At 53.8% G+C, this 22,106-nt stretch overlaps 9 protein-coding genes across 9 annotated transcripts; 4 read left to right on the top strand and 5 right to left on the bottom strand.

Moving 5' to 3' along the window:
* Positions 1-632: 632 nt before the first annotated feature.
* Positions 633-5,097, bottom strand: CCM_01753 (RNA helicase/RNAse III, putative; the record flags this gene model as incomplete). The annotated part of the gene is made up of 6 exons (XM_006666908.1): positions 633-1,888; positions 1,940-4,408; positions 4,483-4,705; positions 4,761-4,809; positions 4,864-4,892; positions 4,945-5,097. The coding sequence occupies 6 exons, from the start codon at positions 5,095-5,097 to the stop codon at positions 633-635; spliced, it is 4,179 nt and encodes a 1,392-aa protein (XP_006666971.1).
* Positions 5,098-6,032: 935 nt separating this feature from the next.
* CCM_01752 (Regulator of chromosome condensation/beta-lactamase-inhibitor protein II) lies at positions 6,033-7,276 on the top strand (the record flags this gene model as incomplete). Its single annotated transcript, XM_006666907.1, has 3 exons — positions 6,033-6,180; positions 6,243-6,543; positions 6,616-7,276. 3 exons carry the CDS (start codon positions 6,033-6,035, stop codon positions 7,274-7,276), a joined length of 1,110 nt encoding a protein of 369 aa, XP_006666970.1.
* A 59-nt stretch (positions 7,277-7,335) lies between these two features.
* On the bottom strand, positions 7,336-8,415 carry CCM_01751 (proteasome subunit alpha type 2; the record flags this gene model as incomplete). The annotated part of the gene is made up of 5 exons (XM_006666906.1): positions 7,336-7,454; positions 7,503-8,102; positions 8,155-8,205; positions 8,302-8,321; positions 8,372-8,415. 5 exons carry the CDS (start codon positions 8,413-8,415, stop codon positions 7,336-7,338), a joined length of 834 nt encoding a protein of 277 aa, XP_006666969.1.
* Positions 8,416-8,928: 513 nt separating this feature from the next.
* CCM_01750 (RING finger domain protein) lies at positions 8,929-9,783 on the top strand (the record flags this gene model as incomplete). Its single annotated transcript, XM_006666905.1, has 1 exon — positions 8,929-9,783. The coding sequence occupies one exon, from the start codon at positions 8,929-8,931 to the stop codon at positions 9,781-9,783; it is 855 nt and encodes a 284-aa protein (XP_006666968.1).
* A 1,264-nt stretch (positions 9,784-11,047) lies between these two features.
* CCM_01749 (alpha-1,6-mannosyltransferase subunit, putative) lies at positions 11,048-12,094 on the top strand (the record flags this gene model as incomplete). The annotated part of the gene is made up of 3 exons (XM_006666904.1): positions 11,048-11,342; positions 11,401-11,828; positions 11,882-12,094. The coding sequence occupies 3 exons, from the start codon at positions 11,048-11,050 to the stop codon at positions 12,092-12,094; spliced, it is 936 nt and encodes a 311-aa protein (XP_006666967.1).
* A 717-nt stretch (positions 12,095-12,811) lies between these two features.
* CCM_01748 (membrane associated DnaJ chaperone, putative) lies at positions 12,812-14,051 on the top strand (the record flags this gene model as incomplete). The annotated part of the gene is made up of 2 exons (XM_006666903.1): positions 12,812-12,856; positions 13,017-14,051. 2 exons carry the CDS (start codon positions 12,812-12,814, stop codon positions 14,049-14,051), a joined length of 1,080 nt encoding a protein of 359 aa, XP_006666966.1.
* Positions 14,052-14,344: 293 nt separating this feature from the next.
* On the bottom strand, positions 14,345-16,132 carry CCM_01747 (sugar transporter; the record flags this gene model as incomplete). Its single annotated transcript, XM_006666902.1, has 1 exon — positions 14,345-16,132. The coding sequence occupies one exon, from the start codon at positions 16,130-16,132 to the stop codon at positions 14,345-14,347; it is 1,788 nt and encodes a 595-aa protein (XP_006666965.1).
* Positions 16,133-17,107: 975 nt separating this feature from the next.
* On the bottom strand, positions 17,108-18,265 carry CCM_01746 (AT DNA binding protein; the record flags this gene model as incomplete). The annotated part of the gene is made up of 4 exons (XM_006666901.1): positions 17,108-17,388; positions 17,449-17,565; positions 17,608-17,646; positions 17,704-18,265. The coding sequence occupies 4 exons, from the start codon at positions 18,263-18,265 to the stop codon at positions 17,108-17,110; spliced, it is 999 nt and encodes a 332-aa protein (XP_006666964.1).
* Positions 18,266-20,236: 1,971 nt separating this feature from the next.
* CCM_01745 (acyltransferase, putative) lies at positions 20,237-21,698 on the bottom strand (the record flags this gene model as incomplete). The annotated part of the gene is made up of 4 exons (XM_006666900.1): positions 20,237-20,600; positions 20,672-21,120; positions 21,179-21,422; positions 21,511-21,698. 4 exons carry the CDS (start codon positions 21,696-21,698, stop codon positions 20,237-20,239), a joined length of 1,245 nt encoding a protein of 414 aa, XP_006666963.1.
* Between the last annotated feature and the right edge of the window lie 408 nt (positions 21,699-22,106).

Below are 22,106 nucleotides of genomic sequence, written 5' to 3'. Positions count from 1 at the left end.
CACTGCCCTGTGCCAGACGGGCTCGTCGCCGCGCTCAAGGCCCGGGCGGCGGCGGCCCTCCCCGCCTCGCACCCGCTGCGCGCCGCGCGCCTGCGCCTGTGCCTGTTTGACGGCTTCCTCCTGTACTCGCGGTCGATGACGGAGCTCGCGCCGTCGCTCGACGTCAAGGTGCTGCTGCGCGCCTCGTACGCGCGGGCCAAGGCGCGCCGCGAGGCCCGCGACGGCTACGTGACGCTCGAGGGCTTCTGGAAGGACCCGCCCGGATACGTCGACGAAATCGTGTGGCCTAACTACGTCGAGGAGCACGCGTGGCTGTTTGAGGACGGAAATGTCGAGGGCAGGTACCGCGAGGACGTGCTGCGGGACGAGGGCATCGTGGTGCCAGAGGGTGGTGCGCTGGATCCGGACATGTCGGACACGCTACGGTGGATGGTGGACATTATCTTGGATGAACTCAAAAAGCACCAATGAACAGAAATACAAGTAATAAAAGGATTGTAAGCAAAATCTGTGTGAATAGGAAGCATGAGGTGTGTAAGCCAAGTTCAGCAACATTTGGTATATCATGCGCAAAATGCGCCCCGAAAATCCATCTTCAAGTTCCCATGGTTTAGGCCAAAATCGGCCCCTTCTTAAGCATCTGCTACTTCATCGTCAGCTTGAAAGGCCGCCTCCGCTTTGAGATAGGCGACCGCCTCCGTCGCGGCTCCCACTCTCACTTCCTCCGCCGTCAGCCCGCCGCGGCCCGACCCGACCTCGACGCCGCCGACAACCAGCCTGCAGCTGTACGTCTTGCCGCCTTCGTCATCCAGGACCTCGTCAATGTTATAGACCACTGTTCTCGCCTGTGCCAGCTTCCCGAGCTCTTCCTTAGGGTGCTGCATGTGCACGCCGTCGGCGAGGACGCGGTCCAGGTACGGCAGGATGCCGACGCGCGCGAGAAACGCCTCGCACGGTGCCAGCGAGCCCGAGTCGACCCAGAGGGCGCCGACCACGGCCTCGACCAGGTCCGAGTAGAACTTGCTCGCGTGCAGCTTGATGAGGATGTGCCACGGGTAGTGGTCGCCGTCGCGGATCGCGCGCAGAATCGCGCCGCGGAACTGCACGTGTCGCTTCGCCGTTTCCAGCTGCGCTGGCCCGATGCCGCTCGAGGAGTGCCTGATGAATTTCCACAGAGCAGTGTGCTTGTTCTCCGTGAGCACCGTCCCGCTCTCCGTCACAAACGACTCAGTTTGCGAGAGCTCATGCTCCTCGAGGCTGATAAAGGCCAGGAAATCCATGTTGACCATGGCGGTTTTTATAATGTGCATCTGCGAATGTGCCAGTGGCGGCGTATGGTTGATGAGCTTGTTGACAATGATGTAGTCAAGAATCGAATCTCCGATAAATTCCAGCCGTTCCCAGCTCCGCCCAAAAATGTCGCCAATGTAGGATGCGTGCGTTGTGGCCTCGAGGAGAAGAGACTTCTTGGTGAATGAATAGCCAACCAGTTCCTCAAGAACATGCAAGTAGGAAGAATTCACACCATGACTTGGCGCACATGAGAAGAATTCCTCCCTACAGTCGCTTGGATCCATCCAATCGCACTCTGTGATGAATATTGACAGACACTGAATAGTTTTGGGAATACCGCCGACCGTGTAAGCTACGCCAATCAGCGCCTCGACGACGTCGGCAAGTACCTTTGTCGACAGGTTGCGCTTGGGACTTGGTTTCATTTTGCCGGCCAGGACAGTTTCGAGATGGAAAGGACGCCACTTTTGACCTGTAAAGGGCATTGACAGTATGAATCTTGACAACCCAGTCTCGACAGCAGCCCGTGAGAGTCTTGAATTGGCTATCAGTCGCTCCTTGTATTTAGATAGGTAGCCTTCAGACCAATCCAAATCTGGAAAACATTGTTAGTTCAGAAATTCCTGCTTGAAATCGGCAGTCTTACTTGTTACCGCAGCTTGCATGCTGGCACAATACTTGAGTATGGAGTCACCCAGGAACTCGAGCCGTTCGTAGTGCGTGGGTTCCATTGCGCTCCTCGCGCTGATGGCGTCTCTCAGTAGAAAATAGTCCGAAATGCCGAGCGGATCAAGAAGTGTGACTGAGAGCTGCCGTACAATGAGCATCGTCTCGATTATATGGACAATGGATGGAACCAGCATTCCAAATCGGGCGTGCTTAATGTGAATGCTATCCATCGTAGCGTAGGATACTGGCAGCACAGAAGCATACTGCTTTTGGCTCAGAATTTGCGTCTCTGGATCGACTTTGATCGGATGAAGAAAATCGGTACGGCGAGTCCACCGCAGCAAATTCAGATAGGGCTCCTCTGGCGCCACTTCATAGTCCCTGAAGGGACGCTGCACCATGTTCATGGGCGGCTTGACCGGGAGGTCGCTGAGATACCGGGACGGCGCCTGGCTGCGATCACGAATTAGATAGTCTCTACTTGAGACGGCCGCTGAGTCTGCGTCAAATGGCCGATTTCCAATGCCAGCAAGGTTGAGGGAATCGTCGTGCGAAGTCAACTTGATGACATGGGGCCCTTCCGTCATTGGCCAGCGATGGCAAAAGTGAAGGCCAATGAGCGTCGAGGTGTGATCTTCCATTTCGTTTGCTTCCGATGTCGGAATACGTCGAGGAGGCGAGAATTCCAGCCTGCACGCAGTATTGTAGTCGAGATATAAATTCGCTGGGCGCAGCGGACCGAGCTCAACGGGCAGCGTCATGGTGTAGTCTCCGAAAAAAACGTCATCTGGTCCGCGAACCTGTACTGTGTACGCCCATCGAAAATCTCCCTCAGACCACGCAGCTGCTACTTCAGCCCATGGCTCCAGCAACGGCTGGACACCGATAATGGCGGCCCGGCTTTCCACCTCGAGGTCAATGTTAATCTCTAGTGGCAGCAGATTCTTATTCACCAAACCAGCGTGGAAGAGGGCCAGATAGGCCTGGAAAGCCGCATCCTTCATAGCGTTGGCTTCTGATAGCCAAGAGCGGGATGATTGAAAGACTCTGAGTTTGGGTGGCAGCGAAGCTGGTAGAAAGACCTGGGCGGTAATGGCCAGGCCATGGTCGCCTTCTGTGAGCTTGGTAACATAGTCCGGACGGCCATCTGTGTATTGCCTTGATGAAATGACACGGCAAAAGTGCTCCAAATGCTGCTTGGCATTATCATGGTCGAGTCGAGCTCCAGTATACGGCACCCGGAAGCAAAAGTCTATACCCTCGTCAAGACGCTCCAGAGTCTGCAAGTGCTGGTGTTCACGCTCGGAATCCTGGCACAGCTTCTGTATTTCCTCCTCAAAGACTGCCCACTCGTCGATGATGGAAGATTCTTTGTGGGTAAAGAGAAGCAATGTCGAGTCTTGCATTCGGGCTCGCCCGCGCCGTTGGATGAAGGATTTCGGCGACTGCGGGCTATCGAAGCAGATGACCAGATTGCACGCCGGCACGTCGATGCCCTCCTCCAGAACTGCCGTGGCCACGAGGAGATTGATCGTGCCCTCTCGAAACTCGTGCAATGTTTGAAGATCGTTGGAACCAAAGAACTCGTACAGGCTGCGCTTTCTAAGCTGATTATTCGAGGTCCCGACCATGCAACCTATCTGATACCGGTCTCGAATACCCGGTATCGAGCGAAGGAGCGCCGCCAGCACAGCCGCCGTGGCACGCTCCGTGACAAAGATAATACCGATGACGTCGCCCTGGAATGTAAGTAGCTCGCGCAGCAGCAAGTGAACCTTGTCCGAGACGCTGTCCTGGCCGATTGGGCGTGGTGTGGGCTCGAGGGCGGCAATGTCCTGCAAGACTCTCGCAATGTAAAGCTTTTCTTCTGGAATCCAGCCATCCAGAGAAGGAACCACGGATTCGAGATTCTGGAGAAAGGTATGTTTCGATCTCCAGATGTAAAAGTCAGCCGCCCATGGACCCAACACATTCCGAATCGTTCGGGACCGGTTCAGAAGGCTCGATACCTGCAGCCGGGACCAAGTCTTTTGCTCAGCCATGACCCTTTGCAGACGTCGCATGCTCCTATCCGTATTTTGCGTGCGAAGCGAGATAACATATGGATCTTCCAAAATGTCCATCTTTACGCATTCCTGCCGTAGCGAGGTCATGGACTCTGTGTAGTGCTCCGTTGAGGTAGATTCGCATTCGATTATTCTGAGTTGCGGCCGTTTGACATGGCGCAACAATTCTTCACGATGAAGCGACGGCGAAACACATTTTGCATCGAGCACCTTTTCGAGCTTCTCGACGCCGGTGATGTGAGCTTGCATGCTTGGCGTAGCAGTTAGACCCAATATCGCCGGCCGAGCAGAGCTGTTGGCGGCCTCCTGCGGCGTCGTTTGGTAATGGTAAAAGTGGTTCATTATTTTCCCGCCAGGGTGAGATCCGACGCAGTTGTGTGCTGTCGATTGTTAGTCTCCCAATGTCAGTGCGTGGATGCAGACTTGCCTTCGTCAAAGATCAGGAGGGACAGACCGTCCAGCTTGACAAACGCATGATCCAAGGCGTCGAGAAGAACTTGATATGTAGACACGACTGCCTGAGTTCCACTCAACAGGGATTTCCACGTTGAGGCGCCCCAAGTGTGAACATTGTCGTTTCCGACGATCAATCGAATGGAAATGGAGGGTATTTCCATCCTGATGGCCGCGACCTGCTGAGCACAGAGAAGCACAGTCGGGGCTAGAAACCAAATCAACTATCATCAGTTAGATAGTAGCACTAACAGTGGGGGATATATGTATAGAAAGTACCTTTTGGTCCGATGAGGATTCAAGCTGCGCTCGTATGCGGAGAATGGCACTGATCATGTTTAGACGCTTGAAATGGAAACTATCTGTATCGTCAGGGACTTACATTTGGGTCTTGCCGCTTCCGGTATCCATCTTGAAGTAAAATCAGCAGAGCGTTTGATTGAAATTGCTAGAACTTTCTTACAGCAACGATTACATTCTCCTTGAGGCTCATTTGCAACATCTCGAGTTGGTAGGCTCTAGAAGCGCGGAAAGGGGCGTCCTCCATGGTCAGATCGAGGCCATCGGCACTGGCCGGAGGAATGCCGCCTACTTTATGGTCCGAATAGGATTGCATCTTGACTACTGGACTACCGCTGCACCCTTTGAAGCTGGCTTGATGCGGATAACAATCGAGTAGACGCGCGGTTTCGCGACATGTACCATGTGCAACCGGCCGCACAAGGACAGAGAAAATAATATCACGCAAGAAGAATCAAAGTTCATGAATAGATCCAAGAGAAGGCATCGCTGTATAGCGTCAAAGCAGGCTCGGGATCGAGGTTGGGCAGAAGAACCGATATTGCGAGATAATGTCGCGAGACAGGGGGCGGCAACGCAGGGGCGGTAGGCTGCTTCAAATTATACACAAATTGAGTACGGGGAACGGAGTGAGAGTAACATGAGATACAGCCGTGAATCACGCTGTTGTGAATTGTGAATGCGTGTGCTTGGGTGACGGTCGGGAATTTACATATTGTGGGCACGAGATGAGGCTGGCTTTTGGAGAAGCCCTTGGACCTGAAGAAGGTGGCAACGAATAAGCAAGGAAAGGATAATATTTGCAGAGAAGGCTCTATCAAATTAGACTGTTTCTTGTAATATTAAAATCGCGACGTTCGTTTTATGCTTTATATCAGTAGTCACCTTTAGCGTAATTGTAAAAGCCACTGTTTTTGCTGTGCTCGTCGCGGGGGAGGGGGGAGCATGGATGCTGGTGACTAGGTACCTACCTAGGTACCTATAACCTGAATAAAACAAGATGCTCCTCTTATCAATTCGTTTTTTCAACGTCAGGGCAGCCGCAATAAGCAGTTGCCCGTTGCCCGGCCGCGTTTTCGGTATCCGAGTAATAACCATCGGGTGCAATGCTAAGGTAGGCACATAGTTACAGTGGCCCGACACAGACTTGTGATTCATCCGCACGCGTCAACCATTCCCATTACCAGCACATCACCATCACCAGCAAACACCATCACCATCCAACCTGCAACCTCAGCTTGTCCTCAAAATATGGAATTATATGGCACCGGCTGCAACGCATGGGGCCAACTCCAATTTGGGACTGCTGTCCGTGAACCGATAGATTTTCCTTGTTTCATCAAGTTGGCTGAAGGGACCAAGATCGGCAAGCCCGTTTCCAGGCTCGCTTATACGATAGGTTTGTATTGCACAAACTCGACATACATACCATTGTCGTCTAACTCGTCGTCTCTACTTCAGTCGAAATCGACCGAAGGATTCATATCGCTGGCTATTTTCCCAACCCGAGCCTGGCTCAGCAAGCCGCCTCGGCCGTCTTGAGGGGAAATGGCGACAGTCTCACCTTGGTCGATAATTACCCAGAGATAGAAAGAATTATCAAGGGAGGGATTGAGAAGGACATTTGGAGCTTCCCACGGCCAATTCGCCAAGCTGTGGCATTTGATACGGGCTTTGCTGTTCTGGACGACCTGGGCACCGTGTCAACCATGGGAGATGCACGCTTCCCTGCTGCCCTCGGTCGCAAGGTTAGCCTGGAAAGGTGTGTCCATTATCCCATAGAGCTACCGCCCCCCAAACACCCGAAAACCTTGCTGACAGCCGAATGCAACAGCCCGGGCGGAAAGTTCGCACCCGTCCAGAGCCCGCAGTACGGACGGATGCCACGGGTGCTGTCCATCGCCGCGTGCAGTTATGCGACTGCAGCCGTCACCGAACCGGGGGCTGTATACATATGGGGACAACATCCGCCGTCGAGGAGCAAGCACGGGCCTTTCATACCGAAACTAAGCGCAGTTCCAAACGAGGCCAAGATTGGGGACTTCGCAGAGATTCAAGACTTTGCGCTGGGTGAAACTCACGCCATCGCGCTGACAAAACGAGGCGAAGTGTACGTTGTAGGCAACAACGAAAACGGCCAGCTAGGACTCCCCTCCTTCCAGGTGCTGAAGAGGTGGACAAGGCTCGAAATTTGCCTGCCACAGGGTTCTATCGTTGGAGTCGCGGCCGGCCCGCAGACATCATTCATCATTGTTAAAGTATCACTACAAACACCCCTACCAGTAGAAACACCCCATCAGCCATGGATGCCTGTCTATTTGCCAGTACAACTACCTCAGCGGTCAGTGGAATCCGAGGACCCAACAGACTCGGATTGTGATGACTCGGATGATAATGACTCGGATGATAATGAACCGGATTGTGATGACTCGAATGATAATGACCCCGATTATGAGGACCCGGATTCTGATGACTCGGAATGTGATATGGATTAAGCCGTCAGACTACCTAATGTACAAGCATTTCTGTCTCCCGCCTTGCAGCTTGTCTGCACTTATAGACTCGTCAGGTAATCCTCAATTTCTTGCGGCGTGAGCTTGCGGAACCGAGGACCAGTGGCCCCTTCGACACCTTCGAGACCTAACAAATGGTCGGCAGGGGGTCCAACGATGCCTGGCAATAATTAGCACGACTCAACACTAGTGTACTTTTAGAACATACCGATTTCAATAGAGTCGCCATTCATTTCGCCCTCAATGTTATCCTTGAGAGTGAGTAGAGCAATGTGGATTGCATCTTCAAGCTCCAGCTCTTCCGAGTATCTCTTCTCCAAGAACGTCTTGGCCTTTGTCGCACTCTTGCCAATAGCCGTGGCCTTCCACGGGAAATAACTGCCCGTGGGATCGACCTGGTACAGCATGGGGCCGCCCTTGTGAATACCGCCCGTCTTCTTGTTGGTCTTCTTCTCGCCGGTCTGGGGAGCAGCCTCCTCAGTATCCTCAGGTTCAATGCCATCGTCCCAACCGGCAATGAGCATGCTGACACCATACGGCCGAACGCCCGCAGACTGGGTGGCTTCCTGCATGACGCGGGCAACGTCTTGAACCAATATACGGGTGGGAGGATACTCGTTGTAGATCCTCTTGTACCCAGTGTGTGAAACCTTGCGTGCGCGGTCGACTAGCACTCTGTAGTCAGGGCCCATGCCCGAGTATACAGTGCCAATGTTGGGCGTAATGTTGCTAATCTTGGAGAGCGAGCTCTGATCGGCTAGGGGTGAGGACGACTTCTTCTCGGTAGCGAGGACGATGCCGTTGGTAGCTGAGTACGAGTTAGCATGCCTTGTGCGCCAAGTTGAGCTCAAATTTCGCACCTTTGATACCCAGGGCAGTGATGCCTTGGTTGACTGCGTTCAAAGCATACTCTATGCGCATCGTTAGCAGCATGCACAAGACCCAGCAAATTATTCGCTATTCACGTCCTCAAGACCTTGGAGAGGCCATTGACTATTCGCACGTACCGATTTGCACCAGCTTGCCGCTATTCAGATGTTAGTTGCGCCCAATGAAGGCTTGGTTGGTTTGGCTTACCTGGGCGAGAATGTAGTGAGGGAGAAAGAGTATCTGTCCGCCATAGCTTCGGCAGATTTTCAATATCGTGCAAATCGTGACAGGCGCGCAAGTCGTGATGTTTCTCGACGGATTGATGCTGTTTGAAGGGCTGGTGGCAGGCTGGGGAGCTCCGTCTGCAGTACACAACACCTCCAGGCACGGTGACCTGCGCGTCAAGCTCGCCGGAGGAACACCGGAAGATAGGTTCTGCCGAGATCCGACCCACCTGCCAATGGAGCTCGCACTCCGCCGTACCTGCGGACATTTTTACTCGCTCCGCCACAGAATCCTACTCTTCAAACCAGAGAATTGCTGAGGTGGCTTTTTCTGGCCACTCGCACCCGTCCGCTTTTCCCGCCTTCTTGTGATGCCATAGTGTCTTCGAGGACGATGGCCGCAGTGCCCCCCCTTATACCTTCTTGACAGCATATTATGGGAAGCATCCCCGCTGCAGTGGCCGCTTGGCAGGATCTTGCTCACTGGCACATCTTTGCAACCATCGACGCACATCCCATCCAAGGGTAAATTTGCCCATCATGGAGCCGCAATCCTGGAGCTGGAGCTCCGCGACGAGGAATAACGCTACACAAGATGGTGAAACGCGACAACGGACCACCACTTCTTCGCAACCGCGAGCTGAGAACAGTAGTCACTACGGCCCTCGCACTTGTCGAATCTGCCTCGATACTGTCGAGCCGCAGTATGCCGACGCGTCACAAACTGGGCGACCGACGTATGTTTCTGAAGACCCGGCCCTGGGCCGATTGTTGTCGCCCTGCAAGTGCAAAGGAACGCAGAAATACGTCCACCAAGGCTGCTTGCACGCCTGGCGAGCTTCCAATCCGTTGCAAGAACGGAATTTCTGGCACTGTCCGACATGTGGCTACAAATACAAGCTCACAAGACTAGATTGGGCGTCGCTTCTCAGCAGCAAGCTTACACAAGCCCTCCTCACCCTACTACTGTTTGCATTTGGCATTTTTATCCTCGGCTTCATCGCCGATCCAGCATTCAACTTATGGCTCGACCCCTTTGGCACCATCGGCGACGCATTAACCGCAGACGAAGACCACTGGGATGTGCCTTTCGAAGATCCACCAACGTGGATTGAACACTTCGTCAAGGGCTTCTTCTCTCTAGGAATTGTCGGCCTGGTCAAATCGATGCTGTTCATGTCACCGTGGCATTGGTGGCAGCTACGAGGGACCGGCGTTGGCGGCGGTGGTCGACGCCGTGGCACGGGCCGCGGTCGTGTTGAAAACCTCAGTCTTTTGTTTGTACTCCTGGGCGCATTTGCTGCTTTGAAAGGCATCTGGAAACTGGTTCGGTCCCTGAGCGCCCGCGTGCTATTGGACATGCGAGACAGAGTCATTGATGTGGACGAAGACTAAGGTGAGCTACGTGGAATCGTTGCTTGGAACCAGATTTACGGGAGATGGATGTATTCATCAGCCCAACCCGGTGTACCACCAACCTCACTCATAGATAGAATGGCAAGACCTTCTACTCTGTTTGCATTATTCATCCCAACGTGACACGCGTCCCCCTTTACTGTGGCTCGTCTGCGGTGCCTGCACACTCTTAAGTTGTCTCGAAGTTTGCTTTTCCGCATCGAGCCGACTAGTCTGTGTGCAAAGATTGATGCTCCATCGATGCTTGGACCGGAAACCGTTTTGGCTTCTGCGTTCTTCACGGCGAGATGGAGTTGACCAGCCCGTAGCTTAGGTAAAGGATGCATTCTGTATTCTGCGCCTCAGCGATCTACCAGGTACACACCAGTACAAAACCGTGGGTGATTGCTTGACACAAGCTGGTATATGCTTCGCTTTTGCGACTGAGTTGTGCTACTAATAAATTGTAAGCCGTTGCTTGGAAGCGACTAGGTAGACGGCCAACGAGCACTTGTAGGGCCATGAGCCGCTGCTAGTCTACCAGAAAAACTGTATAGCTTTGACCTATTCAATAAGATTGAAATTTCTCTGATTTAAGAAACTCGATAAGGCGACCGAAGTCGCTTACTTATTTTAAGGCTCGCAGCGCGTAGTGAGATTAGACTCACTGAAAAAGGAGTGCAAAAGACGGCTCGGCGCATTGTGGATCCGGCGCCGAGCGGAACGTGGCTCTACTGGTAATCGAGGGCAGCGTCCAGGGGGTTGAAAGACCTTTCCCAAGAGACAGACAGTGTCAAGCAGGGAATTAATTCTTCTGCTCGTCGAGCTCACGGGCTATTTTCTACCCACTCCAGGGGTATTCCACGTAAGGCACGTTACCTGCCGCTTGCGACTGCCATTTTTCGCCGTTGAATCTCTCTTTGGACCCCTGCCGACAGATTCCCTCGCCTGCCCGGACAAATCGCGCCATCGACGCGCAGGCGGGTAAAAAACCGCAAGATCTTCCTTTGACAAGGCGAGACGACGCATCTGGAACGTGAGCGTCATCCGACGACGGAGTTTTCTGAACAGATTTTGAACCGCGGTGCTTCTACAGCTGTCACTCGTTACCAGGGGACCTTCAAGAACCTCTCCAAACCGGTCTCCAAACCAACAACACTGCGCCGCACGGGACCGCGACGCTCGCTCTCCTCAACTCATAGCTCTTGGAAGCCGTCTTCGAAAGCGATACTGTTCCCAACGTGGGCGCCTCACCGACGTCACAATGCATTTTGCGTACCCCCCGCGCAAAAGCTCGAATCCCCCACCATTCCGCCCTAGATCTGGCCAGCTGCCTGTCCTTCGCCGTGGGCGGTTAAGAACAATTGCCCTCGGACTGTTGGCCTGCATACTGGTGCTCTATCTGGTTTTCAAACCCAGCAAACAGAGCCCGTACCATGAACGTCAGCCTGCTGGGACGCCGACCGTCGTTTTGGTGACTGTTCTCGACACGAAGCAGTACAGCGCCAGCTATCTCAAGACGATCCGCGAGAATAGAGAAGAATATGCTTCGAGACATGGTACGTACTCAGTAGCAAGAATCGACCCAATATGCTAGAAGCTCATACCAGAACAAAGGGTACAAGACGATCATCACCGAAGCCGACCAGTACGACACTGCCGGAGCTCCCACGACTTGGACGAAATTGATGGCCACCCGCCATGCGCTCGCCAAATTCCCGGACTGCAAATTCGTTTGGTACCTCGACCAAGATGCCTACATTATGAACCCGTCGCGATCGCTCGAGGATCTTGTGCTGCAATCGAAGCAGCTGGAGTCCCTGATGATCCGTGGGCAACCCGTTGTACCGCCAGACAGCATCATCAAGACATTTGGTCACCTACGCGGAGATCATATTGACGTCATTCTGTCGCAAGACAAGTCTGGTATAGTGCATAACAACATTATTCTTCGTAATGGAGAATGGGCAAAGTTCTTCCTCGAGACCTGGCTTGACCCTCTCTACCGGAGTTACAACTTCCAGAAAGCCGAGAGACATGCACTGGTAAGGAAAATGTGGCGTAAATCATGACCACACTTGCTAAAGCGTTGATACAGGAACACATTGTGCAGTGGCACCCAACCATTCTGTCGAAACTGGCCCTCGTTCCTCAGCGCACGTTTGCTTCTTACTCGAAGCCGACGCTTGGCGAGCAATACCAGGAGGGTGACTTTGTCGCCATGTTTGCAGGCTGCTCCAATACTGGCCGCGAGAGCTGCGAAGTCGAATCGGGCCATTTCTGGGAGAAGTGGAAGGCCAGCTTTGGCTAAGCCAACAGAAGGCGCGGAAACGGCACATCTAACGTGACAAAAGGGGACGCAGATATTTAATAAATTGATGGGATTTGTTAGGACATCATGATCGGCAGCGTTTCGTGGGCCGACGGCGTTATACAGACAACATTTGGACAACCATTTGATGCAGCTCACCCTGTGGCATCCTTGGGAGCAGACTCTCGAGCACGAGGTGAATTTGGGCATTTTCTTACTGCAACGACGATTCTACGCGTTTTCTTATTCGAAAGGGATGGAGTTTGAAGATTGAAGCCAGCTTGGCTTGATGGGGACTATTGGAAGTGACGATCACTTTCATTGCGCCTGATGCTGAACAAAACGGCTAACGCAAATTTTGTCTCCTGCTGCTTCATCGATGTACTTTATACTTTTCTTCTTTTCTGATTCCTCATAGAATTCTTTCTCAATGAAACTTGTTATTGTTATACACGGCAAATAATGCTCTGCATTTTGGGCCTGACAAAGGGCAGAAAATTGATTGGTGCTCGTAGCGCCGTTGTGGTGTTGTCTAAGGTACGAGGTAGCCAAGGGCGGGCCCTGAACGGATACACGCCAACCTGCTGGAACACTTGTCCTTTCACCGTTCATGGAACCAGACTCTTTCTACCTCGCATCAACCACGATTTCTGCGGCGCATGCAGCTCATATTTGGATAATCCAAACCCCTGGGGAGTTGCCAAAATCTCTTCAAAAATGTCCCAGTTCCTATCCCTCATAGGCTGGGCCTTCCTTCCTGGTGTACGTGCAATGACATGCAGCCACACGTGCTGGGCGCTTCCTACCCGCGCGATGCCAGCGCCCCGCGCATTTCCCCCATCATCTCTGTTTTGCTGAACCAGCTGCTAACTTTGCATCTTTTGAAACCAAATAAAAACAGATCGCGACGTCCATTATACAGTCCATCTACTATGGCCTGACAGTTCGCGCCGGCGACCCCAAGCCCGCGTCGGGCTCGCCGCGATACACGTCCCACCGCAACACGATTCACATCCTCGTCGTGGCCACGTACCTGCTCTACACCATCTACGAGGCTCACTACGACCTGCGCAGCGCGCCCTCGTTCTACACGGAGCTCGGCATCCCCGTGACGGCGGTGGACCGCGACATCAAGTCGCGCTTCCGGCGGCTCGCCGCGCTGCACCACCCTGACAAGATGGGTGCTGCTGCCGGTGGCGGCGGCACCGCCGACGGCTCGGCGGCCTTCTTCATCCACCTCAAGACGGCGAGCGACACGCTGCAGGACGCGGCCAAGCGGTACGCGTACGAGCGCTTCGGCCCGTCCATGCTCGCGTGGACCACATGCACCACGGTCCGCGACTTTGTCACGCACGGCGTCGTGTATAACCTGCTGCCGTACTACGGCATTGCCGCCGCCACCGTCTACGTCTTTGGGCTGCTCGGCTACATGGACTTTGCCACGTTTTGGCGCTGGCTGCTGCTCGTCGCGCTCTGCCTGCTCGAGCTGACGGTCGCGACGCGGCCCACGTTCCCGGCGCCGCTCCTCGCCCTCAACACCGTGCTCACGCGCGTCGCCGGCCTGCCGCCGTACCTGCCGTTTGAGCTCGTCCATCTTGCCCGCAAGGTCACCCTCACCGTGTACATTGCGCTCTCGCAGATGGGACCCCTCGTGCTCGCCCAGATCGACCCGCACGCCGATAAGGCCGTCGACAACGAGCAAAAGGCCCTCGACGACAGCCTGCTGCGCCTCGAGGGCCTCACGCGCCAGATGGACGCCGACGCCGCCCGCCTCATCGACATGGAGCTTACCCCGTTCAAGGGCGACGCCGACATGGCCGCCAAGATGCGCACAAAGATGCGCGAGTGGCTCATCAACAATACCATTCGCTCGGATCCCATGGTCAAGGATGCGCTGGGGAATTCGTTTAAAAAGAGACGCTCGGATGCGCCCGCGGGCGCCAAGGGGAATAGATGAGACATGTTGTAAATGTACAGCTAGATGAGAATGTAACAAAATTGAGGAGCAGGCCCGACGAGAGGTTGCATAGTGTTATGATGTATAATGTATTCTATCCAATGTGCTTTGTAAAACTATAATGACGCCCAGCCAAGTAACAAAAATGAACTGGAGCCATTTACTCCGTGGGTATTTGCCTCTATCATACATTTTCTCATGGCAACACCACAAGAAGGTCTACATCTCGGATTATGGGCCCATAATGTACAAGCTTTCTATCTATCGCCTGGACTGTGTTGTGAAAGAGTTGCTCATAGACGCTGTGCCCCTCGCGTCTCAATGGGAATCAGGCACATGGCCACAAACGCCGCGAGAATAAGCACTGCGGATAAGTAGATGGGAGCGCTGGCGCTATCGCCAGGCATGTTGGCGGCCAGCAAGGGTGCCATGAGACCCGTCACGCGGTTCAAGAAACTAGCCATGCCGCTGCCCGCTCCTCGCACCGGCGCGGGAAAGATTTCGGGCGTAAAGGCATACAAGACGCCGTACATGATGTTCTGGCTAAAGGCTTCCACGCAGGAGAAGAAGAGCTGCGAGGTGGGGGTGGTGCCAAACAGGACAAAGAAGAAGAGGAAAATGGCAGAGAGCAAGGTGGAACTTGCCAGAGTCCCGCGGCGGCCGAGGAACGGCGAAGGGTGGTCGACGAGATAGGCGGCAAGGATACTGCCGGGCACGCCCATGATGGACGTGATGGCATAGTTGCGGTAGGTTACGTCGGAGATGGGGGATGTCTCGGACGGTACGCCGCCGTCTTGGGCGCCGTTGGTACGAGCAAAGTATTGGGGTAAGAATGCGTTGAAGAGGGGGTAGCCCATGCCAATACTGGCCCAGCAGAACCAAATCAACGCAGTGGCGAGACCAAGTGTCTTGGTCTGGAATAGAGGCCGGATTCGGTCGGCCGAGAACCCCTTCAACTTGGCCACGAGAGCGTTCGTGGTGGGGGTAGTTTTAAATTGCTGTTGAGTAGAAGAGGAGCCGGCGCGCTGGTAGTCCTCGGCAGCGACCTCGTCGAGAATGGCCGATGTGAGCCAGGTCTTGCAGCCGTTCCTGTACGCCAAGGCGTGAATGACTGCCACAGCTTCGTTCTGGCGACCCTTGTTTAGGAGAAACTTTGGAGACTCGAGTAGGTGGAAAATGAAGAAGCGGACAATAAACATGGCAAACGTGGCGATGCCAATGGTGACGATGAAGTAGCGCCACCCCTGCTCAACAGGCCAATGGGCAATAAAGTACCAAGCTGCGAGAGACGAGACCAGCTGGCCAATGGGCCACCAGACAGACAAGAGTGTGAGCAGAGAGCTCGACGCGTCAGGGAGGAACTCGAGGAACAGCGCGCCGTCGACGGGCAGATTCCCGCCGACACCAAAGCCAAAGGCGGCGAAGAAGAAGCAGACGCCGCCCCAGGTCTGCGCATAGGCAGCCATGACGCCAAAGACGCTGGTGATGAGCAACGTCAGGTTAAAGGCAATGCGGCGGCCGAAGAAGTCGGATCCGATGCCCCAGAGGAAGCTGCCCACGGAGAGACCGACGAAGCAGGCGCTGGTCGTGTAGCGCACCGTCTTTTCGTCGATGCCAAACTCGGCCGACAGGGAGGGCAGCGTGAGCGAGACGCCCTGCAGCCAGAGATTGTCCGCGAACCAGCCGAAGCCGCAGAGGACAAAGAGCTGCCAGTTGTACGAGCCCATGCCAATGTCCTGGATGGCCTTGTTGATGAGCTTGGACTTGATCTCGTATGCGCTCCACTGGCCGCGGCGACCGTCGCGCATCGCCTTGCGCAGGCCGTCGATGCTGTACTCGGCGGCGTCCATCTCGAGCATGCCCTCGCGCTCCTCGTCGCCGCGATGCTTGCCGGCGCCGGTTGCGTCAACGTCGTCGTCGTCGTCGTCGTCGTCGAGCGCAAAGTCGCGAGCCTCGAATTCCACGCGGCCCGTGCGGGCCGAGTGGCTGTGCAGATGAGCCTCCTCCAGAGGCACAAGGACGCCGGCATAGTAGTCGACGGATTCGACGCGGCCGAGGCCAAGCGCCCAGCTTAGCCGCATAGCGATGGAGTTGACGGAAGCGAGGCTCTGCAAAAAAGATGGGTAGTCGAGCTCAGCGAGTGAGTGAGATGGGAATCAGAGCGTCCGAGGTTGTGCTTGTTTTATAGATGGTTTCTTGTTCCGATATGGCTCATCTGAAAGAGCGAATGGATGAATATGGCGTGAGTCGTTAAAGCCAAGAAGACTGATATATGAAACTGAGAGAGGGCGTTGTGGTGGATCTGGAGTGAGAAGACGCAGAGCTGAGATTAAGACTTGGACTAGATACAAGTCTGGAATAAAGACGTATATGAATGGAATCAAAAAGGCCGGCCGTGTTCGCGTAGCAAGTAGCAACAATCAAGAACGAAAGAATGGAAAAAAGGAAAGAGAAAGGTGCCAAAAAAGAGCGGCTTTAATGACCGGGTGGGATGATGAACAGAGGACAGAACTTCGCTTGGGAAATCATCGTCATGGCGCCGCCCTGACAGCAAACCAGGGGGCTGAGCGCTGCGAACCAGCGCTAAAACGGTGCTGCGCGCTCCTCCGCACAGTATATCCCCACTGTACGGCGGTGCTGCCAGAAGAGCACCCCGGAGCACCGTGGCATTCACCAGCCTGGACTAGGGTTACTTGTATGTAATATTTTCCCTAAAAAAATTCCCATCCTACTTATTCAGAATTTTAGGCGAGAAGAGGTGCTATCCCGGCCTTTGTCTCTCGAAGCTCTAGTAACCTAAACAAGACTCGGAAAAGAACAAGAATCATTGGAAGATTTGACCAGGATAGTAGGATAAATCAGGAAAAATGATACTCTGAATTCATGGAGAACATGTTAAATTATATACAGATATTCAATCATTTCATACGCGGTAATCCAACAAACAAATTCGTACAAGGTTGCAGGACAGGGTTCCCCCGAATTGGTCGCTTCGTCTTCAACAACGAGATGGTTCCAAGGCAATACATGCACACAAAACCACCAACGCTCCATCATTATTCCTCATGCTCCAAACCCGCCTCCTTGGCCTTTTTGTCGGCGAGCTCGCACAGCGTCTTCCACTCCCCCGCGCTCACCTTGCTCACGCTGAGCCGTCCGAGCTTGAGCATCTGCATCTCCTGCAGCGGACCGCCGGCCGCGCCCATGGTGCGCAGCTCCTTGAGGTAGATGGGCACGGCAAACTTTTTGCGAAACTCGACATGCACCAGATCCCACTTGGGCTTGTCCTTGGTCGAGGAGGGGTCGTAGTACGGCGTGCCGGGGCGTCTGGCGCTCTCTGCATCCCCGTGTTAGGGAACATGGCCAAGGGTGAGAACAAGTCGCGCATAGTACTTACTGTCCTCGGAGAATTCCTTGACAATCTCCATGATGCCGACAATGCCAGGCTCCTTGCAATTGGAGTGGTAAAAGAAGGCCTTGTCGCCGACGTTCATGTTTCTCATGTTGTTTCGCGCTGCATACATGTTAGAATTCCGGGTTCTAGATTAAGACGAACAAGACGAATCATCTTTCATACCAGGATATGCGCGGATGCCTATACAAATGACATGTTAGCGGCAGCTCTATCCCCTAGATCTTATAGATGACCTACCATCCCATCCCTCGGGCTTCGTCTTGGCCCTCAGGTCATCTATCGAGAACCTCACATCATGGCCATTTTCCATGCGTGTCTCCGGCTCTGCCTTCAGCAACCAGTACCACTCGCCCTCGTGCTTCGGCGCGTCTGGGTTCACGGCCGGTATCGAGTCCACGTCGGGATCCTCCGAGCCTGCTCGGCCGGCGCCCTTTTCCTCATTATGCTTGGCGGCCTTTGTCTTTTTGCTCCCCTTCTTGTCAGGTTTCGCGGCAGCAGAAGAGGCAGCCTGCTTGGAGACCTTGGGCGGCTTCAGCTTGGCGTCCTCAGTGGTCGCCGACTCCTTTCCGCCAGCTTTTGCTTGCGAGGACAACGACACCTTGGCTGCGGCCTTTTTTGGAGGGTTGGTCGGCGCTGGGTCTGCAGACCGTGTCGTGTCCAGATTCACGGCGGGATCCGCCTCTGCTGCGCCTTTTGACGCGGTTGCTGCCGCGGCCTGTCGCGATGAGCGCCGCTTCGCGACGGGCTCAGCGTTGTCGGTGCCATTGGCAACGGCGCTGCCGCGCTTACGTGCAGGCATGTCGCAGGGAAATGTAGAAGAGCAGTAGTATGGTCGAAGATTGGTCAAGGACAGTGATCAATTCGATGCATTGATGTGGGTGAATACTGGTACAACAGCAAGTTATCTGATGTGCATTATCTGTGTGGCTAGTGAGATGAAGCGGGTGTGGCTTTGCCGCCTGCAATTATGAGATCCGCCCGCCTAAGCCACCATCTCCCCGTCATCCAACTACAGGTGTTGCTACACGGGACACCATGACAGCGTTGTCGGGCACAATTACAATAAACAGAGACTGAAAATTTCGGAATTATAATTAGATATGCATAAAAAGAATCTGAACGCCTTAAAATTACATTTTCTGAATGCGGTGCTGCGTTGGCCGTCAATCTGGGCGCGTACCCTCGTCATGGGCCTCAGACTTGCCAGAGCCCATCCAGACACACTAACAGGGCAGACGGTCAATTTCGCCCATACTGCTCATTACATATACTGTAATCACGCCTGCTACATGTGCTAAGAGTGGTACCGCCGAAACACTTTCAAAAGTACCTTATTTGCGAGCATACAACTGGAGTTCGCAGAATCCGCCCGTGGCCACTTTCAAGACTCTGGTATCGACAGTCGCCATTACGAATGAACAAACTTGACAGCCACGCAACCATGCCAACTTACAAGTTTGAGTCTCGGAGATTTGACAAAAGTTGGCGCGAAAAATTGGGGGTTCGAAATATGACATTTAAAACATCGTCGAACTTCAAACGCCGCGCATGGAGCACCTGGTGTAAGTGAGCCGCAAGAGGATGCCATCATGACTCAACCCGGGTATCCCAGAACATCAATAACGCTGGTATAACATGAACATGGCTGAATTCGTGGATATATCGCTAAAAAGAACAAAATCAGTGTCGTTTGGCAAAACCGGAGGGGATGACGAGCTGCGAGGCGTGCCATGCGTTGGCTGGTCTGGCCTCTGATTGGCTAGCAGCAGGCTGACCAAGTCTTTCGCCCGCACATAAATACCCTCCCACCCTCCTCTTCTTCCATTTCCTCTTCTTCTGCCATTTCTCTATCGTCTTGTCCATATACCTGATCTCTTTCCATATATTTCCCAAGCATCCCAAGGACTGCCCCAACCTACCCAAGACCCCACAAAAGTGCACATCTACCTCTCTCTCTCGGCCCTTTGCCAACACCCTCCCTGCCCTGCCATCTGTCTTGTCTTGTTCCTGTCCCCCTTGTTGTGGTGGTATATGGTCATCCATCGCACCAACCCAGATATCCTCTCCCATCTTCATAGCTTCCCTCCCACCATGACAAAGCGAACTCGTTCACTTGCCATGGCGGAGAGCATGCCACCCAGTCTCACATCACCATGCGCCACTGTCAACGGCACAGACTCGCAGTCCCCCACCGTCTTTTCCTATTCACGTGGCGGTATGCGGCTGAGTCGACCAAAGAAGCACTATCCCAGTGGAAACCGCCATCAACTATTCAAGGCTCAGTCAAAGCTTCGCACACATGGCCACAAGGAGAAGCCGATCAACATCTCATCCTCCGAGTCCGACTGGAGCACTTCACCACAGATATTGTCAACCAGAGACATGTCTAAAAGTGATTCGCCAGGCATGACTCTCAAGATCATAGACGTTATGGATGACCACTGTCCGTCAGAGTACCGGCTTCAACTTCCAGCTCCGCACGAAACGCTTCTCGGGTGCGGCTCGTGGCAGCAAGACGAACTGCAATCAGAGATAGTGCCTTCCATGTCATTTGACGACGCGATGCTTTGTGAATCATCAGAGACCATCCACAATAAAAGCTGCAGCCCACATGACGACGGTGCACAAAAATGATGAATCACCGGAGCCCCTCATCCGATTTCAGGTCGCGCATTTGTACCCAGAAAGGGAGGCAAATAATCTGTTCAAAGAGGAAAAACCAGAAGCAAGTCAAAGAGCGGGCAAGGTGAAAATTGTCCAGTGCCGGCGCTCACCGAAGCATTTTGGTGGCAGCCGTATACAACTTCTGGACGTTATTCCACATGAGAGCAACGATGCCCAAAACGGCAAAAATCTGCAGAATCTCGAAGGGCGATTTGGTCTTGACCTCTGTCTCGACATACGGAGTCGATGAGCCAGGCAAAGGAGGGAAGCGGCCTTCTTTCAGATACACCTCAATGAGTTCATCCTTCTTGTACCATTCGTTGCGAAGCCACTCCTCAAACTCCTTTGGATCATCGAGCGGGATATCAGCAAGGCGGAATCTCCTCCAGTGGAAGTTGACAGACTTGGGAGGGCGACCGGCAAAGTAGGTGCCACTGAGGGTAAAGAACTCTTCTCCATATTCACCACGTCTATGTTGCAGAGGCAGATTAGTGACATGCTCGCGAGGTACTGGCTATGATGAATGAGGATGTGGACGTACTTGATACCTTCATAGGCAACAGTGCAATCATAAACATATTCGACCGAACCCTTCAGCTCATTGAGACAGAAGAATGTGCCGGTGCTTCGGGGTAGCATGACGTGTTCAGGATCCTTGAGGTCGTTTTTGGCCGCCCAAGAGGACGATTTACGCCTACCGTTGGAGGATAAGTTGGTTCCCTCTGGGAACAAAAGAAGCCACATGGGATCGTAATAGCTCTTCCCGTTGGGGTCAGTCTTGAGCTCACGAAGCTTCTGTAGACGGTGGGCGATGCGCGGGCGGTCCGTTGCCATCTTGCGCGACATGAAAATAAATCCAAAAAACATCATGCCAGTGCCCATGATCGGGATCCAGCGAAGAGAGTCTTTGAGAATGATGTAGATATGGCCATGCATGGCAACGCGATTGGCGTAGCCAACCCACCACAGGTATAGCCAATCTGTATAAATCTGCAAGAAGTTAGTGTCTGGGACAGAACAGCTTCGTCTATAGAGAAGTCTATCTCACCTGATGATTGGCGATCAGAACCATGCGCTCAGGAAAGTCAAATTGAACAGTGCCGTCTGACATCGTCTTGATCTGCCCAGCCACAGACTCGTCGCCGCTGACGCGAATGATGGTCCGCCCCCAGATCCTGGTCATAACAGTGATGACGAGGGCGAATTGCTGCTTCGTCATGGCCATCCAGGCGTAAAACATGTCCCTGTTGACGAAATACAGGGGTGCGCCGATGAGCTGCGTGACGCCAATGCTGCGACGGGACACGTTAGCTAGCTGCGCACGAGCTTATTTTTTACCGAAAATCCCGGAAGCCTCGAAGAGAGATATGTTCAACGTACACCAAGGTGCAGGACCAAAAATACACCGCAAAGGCAAGACCGCGCACAAACTTGACGACGGCGCCGTGACCGACCTTGCCGGAGGGATGCTGGGCGGCGGTCCGGGACGCCGGCTTTCGTGTCGAGCCGTCGAGGCCGTCGGCGAGCCCCGGAGCTGCGCCTGGGCCGGGAATGTCTTCCTGGCTCATGGTCGCGGCGGAAGAGCACAGGAGGAGGACTTGTTTTGGAGCTGAGAGGGGGATGCAAGGTTGCTGACAGTGCGGCGGGGAGTGGGATGCGAGAGGGTTGAAATTTTGAGCACGGAAGCGAGAAGTTGTCAGGAAAACATGCAAGCTGCCTCGCTCCAGGAGAAACAATTTGCGGAGAGGGCGTTGTTGGGACTGAGCTTGGAGTGGTCAGGCAGGCATTAGTCGTGCCTACCAAGGCAATCAGGTGATGGATGCTCGTGAAGCTCGGATTGCTCGGTAGCTCCAACGGTGGCTGAAGCTTGCGGTGCGGATGCGCCAAGAAAGCAGCTGAATCAATGGCTACCTACCTTAGTACTGTACTAACTATAGCCTAGCCTGATTTATCGGCGGTTTAACCGAAGTTTGCCC

The sequence above is a fragment of the Cordyceps militaris genome, assembly GCF_000225605.1.
Source record: "Cordyceps militaris CM01 unplaced genomic scaffold CCM_S00001, whole genome shotgun sequence".
NCBI classification, from domain to species: domain Eukaryota; kingdom Fungi; phylum Ascomycota; class Sordariomycetes; order Hypocreales; family Cordycipitaceae; genus Cordyceps; species Cordyceps militaris.
Note: the sequence above shows the minus strand (reverse complement) of the source record. Positions and strands in the feature narration are given on the sequence as shown.